This window comes from Leishmania martiniquensis, chromosome 35 (genome assembly GCF_017916325.1).
Source record: "Leishmania martiniquensis isolate LSCM1 chromosome 35, whole genome shotgun sequence".
Lineage (NCBI taxonomy): Eukaryota > Euglenozoa > Kinetoplastea > Trypanosomatida > Trypanosomatidae > Leishmania > Leishmania martiniquensis.
In genome coordinates this window covers 561,885-577,500 of record NC_090170.1, presented here as the reverse complement: position 1 = coordinate 577,500, position 15,616 = coordinate 561,885, and the positions used below count along the sequence as shown (strand labels likewise).

Sequence of the window (15,616 nt, the reverse complement as noted above, 5' to 3'; positions counted from 1 at the left end):
TTTGTGTCGCCTGAAATCTTTGCGCGGTTCCCTTCGGCTTTGTCGTGGGCTTTTCGTTTGCTCTCCCCTTCTCTTTTGTCTGTGAGAGCGTGAAGGGTGGCAATGGCGGCCTCGCACATTATGCTGGACCCTGCAACCCCGCGCGAGAATCCCGCTTCGCTGAAGGCTGTATGTTGTAGCCCTCTGGCTTGCGCTTTCCTCTTGTGTATGCTGCGTATTTTTTTTGATTCAGTTGCCTGAATGGGGGGGGAGGGGGAGGGGGTGATTCCCTGCCTTGTACAGCGCCTCCAGCGCGACCATTCGCTGATAGACGACACGTGAGCTGCAATCCCCTCAGCCACAACCCTCTCACGCAGGCCCCATCGTGTCGGTATGAAGGTGGCTGTGTGGGCGCACGATGCAGAGGTGCGCCGACTTCGCCCATCTGCGAACAGCCCCCATCTCGACCCCACTCACACGCCCCCCCCCTCTTCCATTCTGCAGGCGCCTCGCACCTGCTCCTCCCATGATGCCGGGCACCATGTGTGATGCATCCGCATCGGGGTATTCCTCAGACTCCGCCCCGTACCACTACGGCAGTGTGAGGCCCTGGGTGAGATGCACTCGAATCGTACTGAACATTTTGCCAATCACACTGATAGCACAAACCTGCGCGCTGTCGAGGGTGGCTCCGACAACACCCCTGGGACTGGGCGCCGACATCCGCGGCGCTGCATCGCTGCTGCCTTTCCTACCTTGTGGTAGCTTGTCCCTACCACCCCCTTGAGGCGCCTCGGAATTGAGCAGGGGGGCGTATGGCGCAGATGCGCGGCGTTCTCACGCAGAGCATCGCATCGAATCCCTGAGATATCACGCGCTGAGGTACGCCGTCCGGTCGCCGCGCTTGCTCTGGCGCGCTCCCGTAGCAACAGACGGAGCCGACCCGCCATCCTCCTTTGCTGCTGATGTTCTCCCCCTCACACATACGCGTGCATATGGTCGTGCCCACTGAGTCACAGCAACAACATACGCCACAGACTCGCACGAAGCATCACCGAAGAGAGAAAAAGAGGGGAAGGGGGGGCGAGACGTAGACGCCTCAGCGTACGTCAGCGAAAGGCGCTGTGCGGTGCACGAAAGGCAAAGAAAAGATGCGAGAGACGACACGATCTAAGATGCACAGAGAACGAAGGGATAAGCAGGAGGAAGAAGAGGGAAGAACGCGCGGGTGGGAGGGGAGAGGGGGGGCAGCGGCGGTGCAATAGTAAAAGCAAACGAAACATGGAAGTGGAACAAAAAAAAATAGGGCGCGCTGTTATGGCGCTCAGCATCGCCGCTCGTCGAGGCAACGGATGGCAGCAGGCCTTGAAGAGGAGAGGAGACGGGGGTGAGTCTGGGAAGCGGGAGAAGCCGTCCCGAAACGCGTCAGCAGAACGTGAGGGCGTGTATGCTCGTCTCTGCAGGCAGGCAGGCGGAGGACGGAAGAGGTAAGAAAAAGAGAGCTGAAGGGAAGGTAGGGGTATCTACAGCTTGCCGCAACCTCACACCTTCCCGCCTCCTCTTGCTGACGCGAAGCACCCTTCGGCCGCAGCATCGTGTAGCAGGTGATTATACGTGGCCCTCGAGGCCGAACTCCTTCACAAACGGCTCCAAATTCTCCGCGTACGTCAGCTGTACCAAGTCATCGCGGTCCATCAGGTTCAGCGTCATACGCAGGAGGTCCCACATCCCTCGCGTTGCCATGACGGAGCCCTCGCCGCTGGGCTTTGTGCCCCCCTGCTGCGATGCGATAGCCTTGACAATCTGGCGAGCGGCCATGTTGTACTGCGACATATTGCTGTACGCGACCGCCATGTTGTACATGGCCCGCACATAGCCTGGGTTGATGTCCAGAGCGCGGTTGTACGCCTCCAGAGCTTGGTCAGGGCGGCCTCCGTTCGCCAGCGTGGCGCCGAGCTTGTTCCACATCTTTGGGTCATCCGGGTGCAGCGCGACCGCCTTGCGGAAGCACTCGGCGGCTTCGTCGAACTCGTGTGCCACGTTATGCAGCACGCCGAGATTCGTGTAAAGCTGGGAGTCACCCGGGCTCATCTCGATCGCGGCGTCGTAGAGGGTTCGAACCTCACGCATGCGGGACGGATCAGCAAAGAAGAACGTGTCCCCCACGTCGAGCTCCGCGTTAGGTGGGATGGCCACCGAGGCGAGGTGCTCATACTCGGGGTGATTACTGAGCCACGCCTTCAGCGAGTCCATGGCAGCGTCGGCGTTGCGTTCGTTCGTGTGCGACACGCTCAGCGCCGCGTGAACCTCGAGGTTGCGCGGGTTCAGCTTGCGGGCGTTGTTGAGCGCAATGATGGCCAGTCCGTCCTTCTCGTTCTCTGCCTGTGTAGTCCCAAGAACCTGCCACGCCTTTTCATTAGTGTTATCCTTATGGCATACGGCCTCGAAGGCGAGAGCCGCCTCGGCGAGGTTGCCGAGCTGCAGCATCTCCATCCCCTCAAGGAATGGAGAGTCGTGGAACATGTACGGGTTATTGGGCTCAAACGGGTAGTCGGTGCTGTTGGTGACCCTCTGCAGGCGCTCCTGCATCTCGGCGTACTCCTGTGCCCAGTCCTCGACGTCGTTCTCGCCCACGTCCATGTCCTTGAAAGACGCATCGAGGTCCTTGTCCGCCGTCGGCGGCCGCTGGAAAACGCTCTCCGGCATGCCCAACCCCTCCATATCGGCCCAGTTGCGAAGGTACTCCGCATCTTCGGGAGCCTCGACCTCGGGGCCGGGACCCTGCACCAGCTCACCTTTCTCTTCGTCAATCAGCACCTCCCTGTTCTTGATCTGGTCCATGAACTTGTAGAACTCGCTGTCCTTCATGCGCTCCTCCACCGTCTTGTTCTCCGCTCCTGGGGCGCTGAAGGTCTGCACCTGCGAGTAGTCCGTGCTCCACTGTTGCTGGCTGAGCTGGTCTGCCCAAGACGAGTCCTGCGCCGCTGGGGCCAAGTTGGCAAGCGTCTGCTGCTGCTTGGGCTGCAGAGCGGACAGGTTGGACGCCGGCTGATACTGTGTGCGGGGCATCATCATGCCAAAGCCCATATTAGCCGCCATCATCCCTTGGCTCATCATAGCGGCATTCATCATGGATGCTTGCTGCTGTTGCTGCTGCGGCCCAGCCATGCCAAGCATCTGCCCACACTGCGCAACGGCAGTCTGCTGTTGCTGCTGCTGCGCATTCTGAAACGCCTGCTCCATCCCCTGCTGCTGCAGCATCACCTGCATCGCTTGCTGCTGCTGAAAATTCTGTACCCACTGCGCTGTCATCATGGGTTTAGCGCTCGCCACCGACGCGTTCGCCATCAGAGAGTCTTGCTCCGGCACGGCACCGCTCATGTGCATGCCGCCGTGCATCATCATAGCATCCTTGGCGAGCTGCTGCCCGAGCTGCATGCCGGTGTTGCAGTCCATTCTGGCCGCCTTTATGCTGGTACGCGAGGGCGAAGAACGAGCTCAAAACGATATAGGGAAAAGTCAGTGGAGCAGTGACTTGGTGGCGCTGGGAGTGGTGCGATCTTTGCGGATACGGACAGGCGCTGTGTGTGTTTGTGTCTGTGTGTGTGTGAGAGAGAGAGAGACTGCAGTGCCTTGCGATGATGTCGGTCGTGGCGTGTTAGTATATGTGAAGAGACTGTGCGTTGTTATATGTTCCGAAGCACAGGGGTACTGTGGGGTAAACGGATATGCGCACTCATCACGGAGACGGCGATTTGGAAGAGTGGAGGTATGAAAGCGAGAAAGAGAGAGAGGGCGCGGATGCACAGGTGAGGGTAGCGTTTGTGAGTGGGGGGAAGGGGGGCGGGGGGCGCTGCAGGAGAGGCGCAATGGCCTTGTGAGAATCCCATGAAGAGGAAGCAGAAAGGCAGGCCGTCAAACGGCGTGGCGCCCGTCACAGTGGCCCTTCCCTCCCGTGACGCGTACATGCGCAGCTACTCGAACGCAGACCAAGCTTGTTTCATGGATCAGCAGTGCTCCCTGCCAGTTGCAAGGCAAGCATCAGAGCTTCGCCCCTTCGAACCTCAAGGATCCATTAAAAAAAGAGCAAGGCACACAAAGACGCACGTGCGCGTCGAATGGTCTGAGTGTTTGCGTTCGGTGTTGCCAAAGGCAAGAAAAAGGCCGAGGCAGTGTCGAGCGAAGCGCACCACTCTGTCGCTGCCGAAGCGTTTCTTTCCCTCCTCCTTGACGTCTGCCCCCACAGGAAAACGCTTTCATTGCTTTGGTGCGCCCCCCTTTCCGCCTTTACACGCAAGCGCTAAATGGCGAGAAATCAGAGGAGAGCTGGCGGCTGGAAAAAAGGGGGAGGAGAGGAGGGCACACCAGAAGAGGAGCGGATGCGTGACGCCGCTAAGGGGAATAAAGAAAAAGAAAAAACGACGACCTGTCCGCTGATGGCCCCGGTGTCCCCCTCCCCCAAAAAAAACGACAACACGCAGAGAACGGCATGCCCGAAAAGAGAGGAGAGGGAGGAGAACACGCACACACGAGTGATGGAGCAAAGAAAGAGCAGCAAAGAGAGCTAACATGAAATGACAGACAGACGCTTGACCTCCGCGAAGGATGCACGCACACACACACACACACAGAAGAAACACTGTATACCGCAGAAGCCAATCGAGCCGATGGGGCCCCCTTTGGCAACGCGCACGCCTCAGCCACCTTTCCTGCCGCCTCATTACGTGCTACTCGGCTACAAGCCCGAACCCTTCCGCCATGCTTCTCGCGCCGATGCCCATGCCTCCAACTCTGGCGAGCACGCGGGAGTGCTTCTTTTCACTTCGCTCCTCGATGCTTTGTCTGCTTTCATGTGTCGTAGTGTGTGTGTGTGTGTTGGGGGGGGGCGGAACATGTGTGACGGCTTCCCCAAGAAAACTTCTCTGCGGATGCGACGTTCTGACTTGTCTACCCTCCCCCGCTCGCGCACCCCCTTTTCTTGCCTTCACGCAAGGCACCGCGTCGCTCTCTCTCTTTCTTTCCCTTCACACCAACGACAACATAATGCTAAGGCAAAACTATTACAACAGTAAAGGAGGTAATCACTTAAATAGATATGTATCACGGCGTCCATTCGCTGCCACAATTAGCGTGAGCTCAGCTACACGCAGTTCCGGTCGGCCAAGCGAGCCCGTCTCGCCTGATGTGAGGCAGCCGTAGACTTGCACGGCAGGCATGCGCCGACTTGGCCCATCGAAGCACAGCCCCGACCTTCAGCAGTGCACACCCTGCCCCCAACCCCGCTTCTACGGGTCACCTCACAGCCACACCCATCATACCAGTCACCAACTGGTGCATCTCTCTCGCGGTGTGGCTTGGGCTGCCAACAGTATTCGACACAGTGAGGGCCGGGAGAGATAAGACCGAGTTGGGTTGGCGCTCTGCCCAGCATACGGGTGCTGCAAACATGCTCGCGGGGGCAGGTCTCTGCGACGCCACGTCGTCCAGGGCCTGGTCGCTGACATCTGCAGCGGCTCAGCATCGTTGGGAAGTGGGGGGCTGCCCGGCTCCTTCCCAGACAGAGCGAGGACGTGGACCCCGCCCTCCCCTGAGATGCCACCACGCAGGGGAGGAGTGTGTGTCGGTACGCCTGCGAGTGCGTGGCGAATGCTGCGTGTGGGGGGATGGGCTTGTAGAGGTGCCGCCAGATCTGTCACTGCTCAAGCGTAGTTGGCACCAGAGAGGGAGAGGGAGACGACGTTGGAGGCAATAGGCAACGGCGCGGAAAGAAAGGAAAAAGGGAAGATGGCGAACGAAAAGAACCGCGAAAAAGAAAAAGAGCGGTGAAGGGATACGGCAAACACGAATCACAGAGAGGGGGTGGAGGCTCTCTTGGGGCAAAGGCACCACCACCACCACTACTCAACGCATCTCGCACAGCTCCTTCGTGCCGTCACCAAACCTTCATCCACGGCCTGCCGTCTCTTCCGCAACTCACAGTCCGCGGCCTCGGCTTTTCTTCCATCTATGGAGAGAGAGAAGAGAGAAGAGAGACCGCCAGCGACATGGGCCCACAGGTACACAGGCACGCGCGCACACACGCGCCCGTATCTGTATCCGCCACCACCTCTTCCTCATCCGCAACGTCATCTAGTACTCGCTCTTGTGCGTCTCCGCCAGCTCCGTGAACCACTGCAGCGCCTCTGCCAACGACTTGTTACCCAGCCGCTTCTCGCCGCGCGCGCGGACGTTGACGCCGGCTGCTTCCTGCTCCTGTTGGCCCACGACGAGGATGAAGTTGTAGCGTGCCTTTTCCGCGTTTCGAATCTTCTTGTCCAGCGTGGCAGCACCGTTGTCGACATCCGCGTGAAAGCCGGCGTCGTGCATCGTGTCACGCACCCTCTGAGCGTACTCGTAGTTGGCGGCCGAAACGGGTACCACCATTATCTGGCGGGGGCTCAGCCAGAACGGCCAGTCGCCGCCGAAGTGCTCGCACAGAATGGCGATCGACCGCTCCAATGAGCCGAGAATGGCGCGGTGGATCATGACGGGGCGGGCCTGATTGGCATCCAGCTCGAGGTCGATGCCAAGGTCGCGCACGGCAGCCTCATACGTACCGGGCTTCGGCTTGCCCTCGCCCTCCGTCGCAGCTGGCGGTGACGCGGTCGGGGCGGGGTCCACGTGCCTCTCCTCTTCTGCTGGGGCCACCGCAGCGTCCTTCTCCGCAGTGGGTAGGGTGTATTTGAGGCCAAAACGGCTCGGCAAGTTGAAGTCCAGCTGAATCGTCGCACACTGGTGGCGGCGGCGCAGCGCGTCCTCTACGACAATGTCGATCTTTGGGCCGTAGAAGGCGCCATCACCAGCGTTTTCGATCCATCCCTCGCCACCGTTGGTGGGGCCCTTCCACGCGTTCGGGTCCTCGCCGCGCTCCGCCTTCTTGATGAGCGCCTTCATCTTCTTGACCGAGCCCGGCTTGCCGTCATACTGAAAGTGCTTGTCCGGGTGCAGCGGATCAGGCAGCGTCTCCGGAATGCCGCAAAACCGGTTCAGTGCGGTGCGCAGATACAACTCGGACTGGTCCCACAGCGCGTCAGAGCCAAGCTTGTTCGCGGGGCGGGTGGAGTGGTAAAAGTAGAACTTGAAGCCCAGCACGCCGTAGACGTCGCTGAGGAACTGCATCTGGCTCTCCATCTCATCTGTAATCTGGTCCATGCGGCAGAAGATGTGCGCATCGTCCTGCTGAAAGCGGCGCACACGAGTCAGTCCTGTCAAGGCACCGCTCAGCTCGTTACGGTGCAGCACGCCAAAGTCGGCGTAGCGAATCGGCAGCTCCTTGTACGAATGCGGATGCGACGCGAACATGATGCAGTGGCCTGGGCAGTTCATGGGCTTCAGCCCAAAGTCCTCCTTCTCACACTTGGTGCAGAACATGTTGTCCGCGTACTTCTCCCAGTGGCCCGACACCATCCACAGTTTGGAGGAATAAATGTTCGGCGAAATGACCTCCTGAAAGCCGCGGCGCCGATACATCTTGCGCAGGAACTCCACGAGGGTGTTGTAGATGCGAGTGCCGTGCGGCAGCCAAAACGCACTACCAGGTGAAACCTCGTTGAAGCTGAAGAGGTTCTGCTGGCGGCCAATAACACGGTGATCGCGCTTCGCGGCCTCCTCCTGGATTGTTCTCCATTCCGCCAGCATGGAATTCTTCGGGAAAGAAATGCCGTACACGCGCTGTAGCACCTCGTTCTCGGCCTTGCCCTCAAAGTAAGAGGAGGAGTTCTTGGTGACAGCGAAGGCCTTGACGCGGCCCGTGTCCGGGAGGTGGGGACCACGGCAGGGGTCGATAAGCATACCGCACCGGTATACAGTACACGAGCCCCCGTCTGGCACCTTGCTCGCCAGGATCTTGCTCTTGAATTCTGTGTAGTCGAAGAGCCTCAAGGCGTCCTCCTTCGACACTTCGAGACGCTGGTACGGCATCTTCTGCTTCACCAGCTCCTGCATGGCGGACTCGATCGCCTTGTAGTTCGACTCTGACACCGGCCGGTTCGTGAGGCCCTCGTAGAAGAAGCCGCCCTCCTCCAGCGCCGGTCCGACGGAGAGCTTCGTGTCGAAAATGCGCTCCAGCGCGTACCCAAGCACGTGCGAGGAGCTGTGCCAGAACACCTCACGCGCCTCCTTCTCATCCCAGTCGAGGAGCTCCAGAGAGCAATCCCCCTCGAACGGCCGCGTCAAATCCCACAGCGCCTCGCCCACGCGGGCGACAATGACCTTGTCCGGTAAGGAGTTGGACAGGCGCTTCGCAATATCTAGCGGGCACGTCACCCAGCTCTCAGCGTCCACTACCTTTCCATCGGGCAGGCTCACCTTGATGGGGGCCTTCATAGACTCATAGCGGCTCTGCTGCTGCTGCCACAGTTGCTCGAAGATTTCAACGCGCTGCTTCCAGAAATCCGGCTCGGCCAAGGTAGCCAGGTTCACGGCCGCCTCCACCGCCTTCTTCTTGCCAGACATGGTGGATGGCGTGGTCCTGTACACAGCACGCGAGAGGAAAAAGAAGCTGCGATACGAGACACAGAGACAGCCAAGGCTGAAGCGCTGTGCGACGGGGCTAAGCGCACCGTTACGGTTACGCGAGCACGCAAAAGTGCGAGCACGGCACGAGAGCCACAAGCGAGAGCCACGTCCAAAGCACGTCGCAGACGGCGAGCTGAAGACGCAGGATTGTAGCAGCGAGGTCGTTTCTCTTCGGTAGAGGTTCTGGAGAGAGGCACGTGTGCGCAAAGGTGCAGCAGCCGCACGACGACGCCGCTCCTGTGACTGTTTGGGTTTGTCTCTTTGGAGAACACACGCGCGCACGCGCTGAAGACAGCTGTGGAGGTCAGAAGTCGCTTACTCGACAAATGGCAACGACGAAACAGCGCAAAAAAAAAAGGTGCGACGTACCAGTAATAGGGCACAGAAAAGGTGATGAAGGCACTGCCTCGACCAGGCGAGAGAAGGGAGGACGAGGAGGAGGGGGAGGGGGAGAGAGAGAGCGGGATGATGATGACTTTGCGTGAAGATGACGGGCGGTTAATGGGCGCGTTAGTTTGCTTGTCTGTCTGCTTTCTTTTTTTTCGACTGTCGAGAATGTGGTTCGGCTGGTGCAGCCGGCAGTATAGAAGTGCGTATGTCAAGGGTAAGCCTACATGCAGTGAATGCATTGGGCAGATGCGGGCATGCACTGGGAAGAGCGGGCGCGGAGAGGAACAATGGAGGGGACGGCATACGAGGGCGCCACATACACGGAGTGGAGTCGTCGGCCCTTCTCCTCTTCCTGCCCCTCCCCTCGCGGGGAGAATCCTCCTGATGCGGTGCGCTGCGACACCTTCAGCGCCTCGCATGCTCGCCTTGGTCTCTTCTCTGGAGAAGCGCCTCACGACAGGTGGGAGGGAGCGAAGGGAGACTGAAGGAACAAAAGAAAAGGCGAGCTGAGCGCACCACCGCTCCCACGCATGCACGCGTCAGCCTTGCCTCTCCCCCTCTCCGCGGTCTCGTGCCTCGCATAGCTCCAGCAGCATTCGCTTGTTGCTCTTATGGGCTCTGATGCTGCTTTGCGTGTGTGCCATGGCGTCTTAGCCGATGAAGAGACGAGCACAGCGGGTGCCATCCGAACGAAAGAAAAAAATGCTACCTCCCTTATACGCACACACACATATGCAGACCTGCACGCTTTACAGTCGCATGCATTCAAGTCGCCATGCGCGCGCCTCTTAAACAACGAAGAGTATTGTACAAGGCCAGGGCAGAGAGAACGAGAGCGCGCAGCAGAGATGTCATAAGCGCGTGCTAACGAGAACGCGAAAAGAAAAAAGACAGGAGGCACCAGAGGCGCGCTTATGAGACCGCTCTTAAGCGCTGCCGCACGCCCACCCCTCCCCTCGCCATACTTTCCACAGCAACCGCTTCAGCTCGCTCGCCACTACGCCTATTGTTGTCTCTGCAGCTTTTTTCTTTTCACAGACTCCAACACACACTTCTTTGCCGAAAGCACCTTCGATTTGGAGGCAGACTTCGTCGCTGCGCCACGATCTGTATCGTCGCGAGCGCGTGAGGCTCCGTTGTCTTCAGCGACGGATGGGCGTGAAACATCGCTGTGTGCATCTGTATCGCCTTGGCTGACTGCCTTCACCCCCTCGCAATGGCGCCGCCTCGCCTTGCGCTGCTGCTGCGCCTCCATTGCCATTCGCCGGTATGCCTCGTTCATTGACCGTTCCTCTTTGCGCGCCTCGACCTCCGCCGCGCGTCGCGCCCGCCGCCTCCCTTCCGCCTCCTCCAACAACGAGTCCCACGTCAACCCATCCATGAAGCGTACAGTCCACAGCTGACCGTAGCACCGGCGTTGCCGCTTTACGTCTACCGGCTGGCCATTCATACACTGCGCCGCATGCCGCGCATCACTAGCGGACGAGAACTCCATCCAGCCCTCCTTATACTGCAACGGTAGAAGCGGCCCACCCGGGCGGCGGGCTTTCTTTGGGAAGGGAAGAAACCTCATGCGTCGAACTTCACCGAACTGATGAAAGTGTAGCCGAATTTCTTGTGGTCGCATGTCGCGCGGAAGGGTGTTGAAGTACAGCACGCCGCGCTGTGAAGGCGGAGTGTAGCACTCCTCCCTTAGCAGGGCCATCCCACGTCCGATTGTCTTTCGTTTCAGAGTGCACTCGCACACTTGTGTGCCGGCGCAGGTGGCTGGAGAAAAAAAAGGCGTCAAAAAGGGGGAGAGGCGTACAACGAAGCGGATTCTGTCCAGAGAGGGGAGTGGGGGAGTGCGGTTGAAGGAGGACGAGAGAAGCGTCACGTTTACTTTCGTATCTCCAGTTCGCATGAGCGTGCGCGCGTGCGTGTGCGAGCGGGGTCCGTGCATGTGGTATCCGTTGCTGCGTGCCTACGAGCGCGGATGGATCATGCGAGGGGTGAGAGGTACGTGAAGGATGTCGAGCAGCTGTGAAGCGGGAAAAGAGGAGCAAGCGATGGCTAGGAGGGAACACAGAGCCAGCGTGCGTGAGGCAGCGTCGAGACTGCTCACTCGTTCTTGGAAAAGGTGTTTTTACGAGCTGAGTGCTCCCGATACGGTGCAAGACTCGGTCGATAGAGGCATAAAAGGCAAAGGACAGCTCAAGCGATCCAGTCACAACCATACACACACACACACACAGACGCACACACACCATACCCTCACACAGCGAAGCGTCCATACACCCAACGCTGGCTCCTTCGAAAGCACGCCCACGCTGGGGTGGCATCATCGATGCATTCATCGCATCAGCGGTGCGCCGCATCCACGAATGCATGGCTTTCATGTAGAGGCGCCTCGTTCGAGGATTCTGGCGCCGTTTTGAGTGGATTCTGCGCGGCGGCGCCGATTCTTCTATTCTTTCCGTGCAGTAACAGTCTCTGTGGGTGTGCTACGCCCTTTAGGGAAGGGGGAGGGGGGAACGCCCTTTCCACGTGTGCCTGTGCGGCCTCGCTGCCGAATTTGTGGGGCGAGACGGTTCGTTCGCTCTTTTCTGCTTCCCCGCTCTACACGGCCTGCATGGATGCTAAACGACGGAGAGGGATAACTCAACGAAGGGCAAGCACGTGCGTGTCTGAATGCACGTGTGTGCCTCGCGCTTGCACCGGTGCGTCTCGACACACAGCACGCAGCCCTCCCCTTCGGGCTCTGAATGCCGTTCCCTATTCCCTCTTCTCCCGTAGCGGCTCCCCACACGAAGCCCATCGGTGGGAGAGCCAAGAGGCGGGGCCCATCTTTTCGATGGGAGGCAATGCAAAGGCGAAAAAAGCGTGCGTGCGGGGAGGGGACAGAGAAAATGGCGAGTTCGTTGTCATCGCCATCGTGGAGGGGCGCGAGAAAAGGTCAACAAGGAGGACGGAGAACACGGCGGAGGAGAAAACGAAACGAGGGCGGCGGCACACACACACACACAGCGACAGCTCCTACCATGCAGCAATGACGAGCAACAAAAGCAAAGGAAGTCAGGAGAACAGTCACGCTTTGCGCCGCTTTCTGCACCAAAGCCGATGGAGACGAGAGAAGGGGCAAGCGAAGAAGAAGCCGAGAGGCGATACGTCAGGTAAGCGATTGCGCAGGGCGTCCCAGAGGCGCATACACACAGCGTGCACGGATGCTTACCAGCTCAGGAAGAAGTGAACAGTGACAACGAAGAACACCGACCGACTGGCGGAAAAAAAGAAGAGAGAAGACATAAGCTCGGAGAGGGGAACACGGGAGGAGGAGAGGGGGGACACCCCATGTGGCTTGCGCCCAACAACCACAGCAGCCCGTGAGCCCCAAAAGATGCACCCGGAGAGATGAACGCATACCGCGCGCGGAACAAAAAGAAACAGCAGAAGGGAGAGAAAAAAAAGGCGGTAGAGGCGCGCGTGGCACGCCACCAGAGCGGCCACAGCCGCAGTCAGTCAGAGAAGCGCACCTAACGTGAGGCAGAACCAAGGAGAGAGAAGGAGCGGCGCACGTGCGCGCAAGCACGCACCGCCACCACGCATCCACCAAAGCCGGTTGGATGGCACTGCTGCCACTGAGCGCAACACCACCAACTGCTGCTGGTCTTTCTCGCTCTCATCACACTCCTTAGTTTTCTGTTTCGATTCTCATTGCGCACGCGCTCAGCTTTTCCTCCCGCCCTCCCTCCCCTCCCTCGTATTCAGCACCTCTCATCACCTTTCCTTTCGCTCTTTCTCTCTCTCTTGCACTCGCGCATGCCGACCCGCAGCTCATCTGCTAAGAGCTGCACAAGAATCGGTGCAAAAGAGAGAATAAAAGCAGCAGCAAGAAGAAGTGCCAGTCGATCGCCCACTGACAAAAACTAATGCCAGAGCGAAGCAGCGACAAAAATGTGCGCTCAGAGGAAAGAGAGGGAGGAGGAGGAAGGGGGAGGGCGAAAAAAGGACTACAGCAGCTGTCGTATGTGACCTCATTGAGAAGCGGACAGGCGAAAACCCCCTACCAAAGCAGCCGGCGCTTTTCGCATACGAGCGCGGCAGACGCGCAAACGTGTATGCCCTCGATGAAGCAACGTCAAGCACCAGCGCACGCGTGAGTGCGCTCCACCATCTGTGCCTACCGCGAAGCTCACTCCTTCCGCTACCGCCCCTGCGTGGTACACGCTCCACAGAGAATTTCAGCTAGGAGGTGCTCTCTCTTGACAAGTAACGCGAGCCGGGTGACGAAGGCGGCCTTCGCGACGGTGGCTCCGAGCCCCTATCTGTATCGAGCTTGCCGGAATGCTGCCGCGAACGCGGCACCGCTGGCGCGGTCGCGTTCGTCGAGGTGGGCGACTCTATGTACGACCTCACACGACTATCAGGCGAATTCGTGCGCAGCCTAGACGGCCCTGCGGCCGCCTCCGCGAAAGGCAAACGGGCGGGCGGGTGTGACAAGCTCGGAGCATCCGCGCAGCGGCCTCCGCTGCTGGAGAGTGGGGTGGGGGGCGGGCTTTTCGAGGCTACAGCGGAAGTGGCGACGGTAGCGCTACCAGCAATGTGTGACGTCTGCTTGAGCCTCATGCGCTTGTTCAGCTCCCCGCTGAGCAGCTCTCCAAGCTGAAGATGTGCCACGGGCCAGGGGGTTATGTCGTCGTAATGCACTGGGGCGAGGTAGGCGAGAAACAGCGACACGCCCTCATACTTGGGAGGAGCCTGCGCCACGGTCGACTTTGACAAGATGGCGCGCGACTCCCTGCTGCTCGCCCCGGCGGTGTTCTTTAGCGCAGCCTCCTCACTGTAGTTCGAGCGCGAGTGCCCCAGTTGGTCGTACTGGAAAACTATGTGCCAGCGCTCCTGGTCGCTCGTGATGACGTGGATGTTGACTCGAAAGCAGCGAGCGGCTGCGTTGAGGCATAACTCGTCGCCCCAGGTGCCCTGCTCCTTCATCGCTGACAAGTACTTCTTCCACTCGGCCGCGCCGTCAAACAAGATGGCGTAGTCCTCCGAGTGCTCGCTCATGTATGCGGTGGCGAGGGAGCGGACGAGGTAGTGCAACCGCGGCTGCCCAAAGAGCTGGTTCGCCAGCGCACTAAAGAGGCAGTTTCCGTCCGTCTTCTGCACGTTGCGGGAGATGTGCAGCCGGTTCAGCCGGGAAAGCAGCCGCTTTTCATTGCTTTCGATTTGTCTCTGTCGCTCCCGCTCCTCCAGCGTCTGGGCGTCGTTGACGCCAAAGACAATTTCGTCTTCACTCCCCGCGGTGGCTGCGGAGCGCCCTGCTGCCCTTGATTCGCCGGTGTGGCGACCATGGTCCTTGTCGGCGCCACTGCGCCGCCGCTCCGCATCCTGCTGCGCCGTCACCATCTCGACGTACTTCGTCTCCTTGTCGATCTTTGCCTGGCCGACCAAGATGTCACCGGGGGTGTTGTAGGCGCCGCAGGTGGGGCAGTAGCGCAATCCATCCTCACCGCGCGCCATGCGGTGCAGTGCGGTGCACTGCGAGCATGCCCAATAGCGCGGCTGGTGGCATGATGAGCAGCGGTCGCCGTCGAGAGTGTTGAGCCCGCCGCACTCGCGGCAGTTCCAGATGCAATGCGGCTCGCCGTTCACGCACTTGCTCGTAGTGTTCGCCTCGGACATTGGGGTGCCCATCATGCCGATAGAGCAGCGAGCCTTACAAGCAGGGCAGATGACCTCACCTGGGTTCACAAACCCACACGCCTCACACTCGTGCGCGAGTGCCGCGTTCAGGAAGGTGCATCGGGGGCAACTCCAACAGGATTTGGCGCCTGTCGTAGTGCCCGTGCGACCATCACGATCAGCACTCCGCGTCGCTGACAGCAGGCGCTGCTCCTCCTCCTCCCGTCGTTGCCGCATCATGGACGAGCTCATCACAAACGATGCTTGTTGCGGCTCGATGACCTCGCCATACACGCTGGCGAGCAACTCGTCGCCAGGCGACGACGCGGACCCCGCTCTCTCGTCCTCGATGCTGTAGATCAGCTTCAAGAATTTCGCGTCACTCTCGCGCCTGGCAGGTGTGTTGATCATGGGGAGAAGAAGCGATAAATACGACGCCCGGAAGCACGTGAAGCAGAGGTGGATGCCGCCTTGTAGACGAAATCGCAAAGGACTTGTTCGGTTGCAGAGCCAACACAGTCGCGGCCCCGCACACGCCGCCGGCCTATCTCCGGCAGCCCCTTCTCCATTGGCGTTCTTGCTGCTAGCTCCGGCTGCTGCAACCGCGGACAACGACGACGCCCCATCAACGCGCGCGCTGAGTCGCTCCCGCTCGACCTTCTTGTTCAAGAGACTATCAAGATACTCCATCTACGAACCGCTGCGGCTACCGCTGCTGCTCGGGCGGAAGGCGGGTGAGCGAGTCGAGTAAACTTACACACGGAGCAGACACAATCGAGTGGCAAGGGGGGAAGAAGAGACGCGAGAGATATGCACAGGCACAGCGCTGCCGCGATGTGCCTGCACAAAGAAGAGGAGGGGTGGGGGGAGGTTGGCCAAAGTGCCCCAGCGAAGCAACGGGAAAAGTGGAGAGCACAGATATCACAGACAAGACAGTGACAAAGCGAAAGGGAAAAAAAAGAGTCCTTTTTTTTCTGTCGTTGCCGTTCTCATGTAAGCGTGACGCACAGCCTCACAACGGCGGCGCAGC

At 59.6% G+C, this 15,616-nt stretch overlaps 4 protein-coding genes across 4 annotated transcripts; all 4 read right to left on the bottom strand.

Annotated features, from left to right (window-relative positions):
- Positions 1–1,587: 1,587 nt before the first annotated feature.
- LSCM1_00897 (uncharacterized protein) lies at positions 1,588–3,435 on the bottom strand (the record flags this gene model as incomplete). The annotated part of the gene is made up of 1 exon (XM_067318526.1): positions 1,588–3,435. The coding sequence occupies one exon, from the start codon at positions 3,433–3,435 to the stop codon at positions 1,588–1,590; it is 1,848 nt and encodes a 615-aa protein (XP_067174631.1).
- A 2,673-nt stretch (positions 3,436–6,108) lies between these two features.
- Positions 6,109–8,472, bottom strand: LSCM1_00896 (uncharacterized protein; the record flags this gene model as incomplete). The annotated part of the gene is made up of 1 exon (XM_067318525.1): positions 6,109–8,472. The coding sequence occupies one exon, from the start codon at positions 8,470–8,472 to the stop codon at positions 6,109–6,111; it is 2,364 nt and encodes a 787-aa protein (XP_067174630.1).
- A 1,456-nt stretch (positions 8,473–9,928) lies between these two features.
- LSCM1_00895 (uncharacterized protein) lies at positions 9,929–10,630 on the bottom strand (the record flags this gene model as incomplete). Its single annotated transcript, XM_067318524.1, has 1 exon — positions 9,929–10,630. The coding sequence occupies one exon, from the start codon at positions 10,628–10,630 to the stop codon at positions 9,929–9,931; it is 702 nt and encodes a 233-aa protein (XP_067174629.1).
- A 2,519-nt stretch (positions 10,631–13,149) lies between these two features.
- Positions 13,150–15,276, bottom strand: LSCM1_00894 (uncharacterized protein; the record flags this gene model as incomplete). The annotated part of the gene is made up of 1 exon (XM_067318523.1): positions 13,150–15,276. One exon carries the CDS (start codon positions 15,274–15,276, stop codon positions 13,150–13,152), a length of 2,127 nt encoding a protein of 708 aa, XP_067174628.1.
- Between the last annotated feature and the right edge of the window lie 340 nt (positions 15,277–15,616).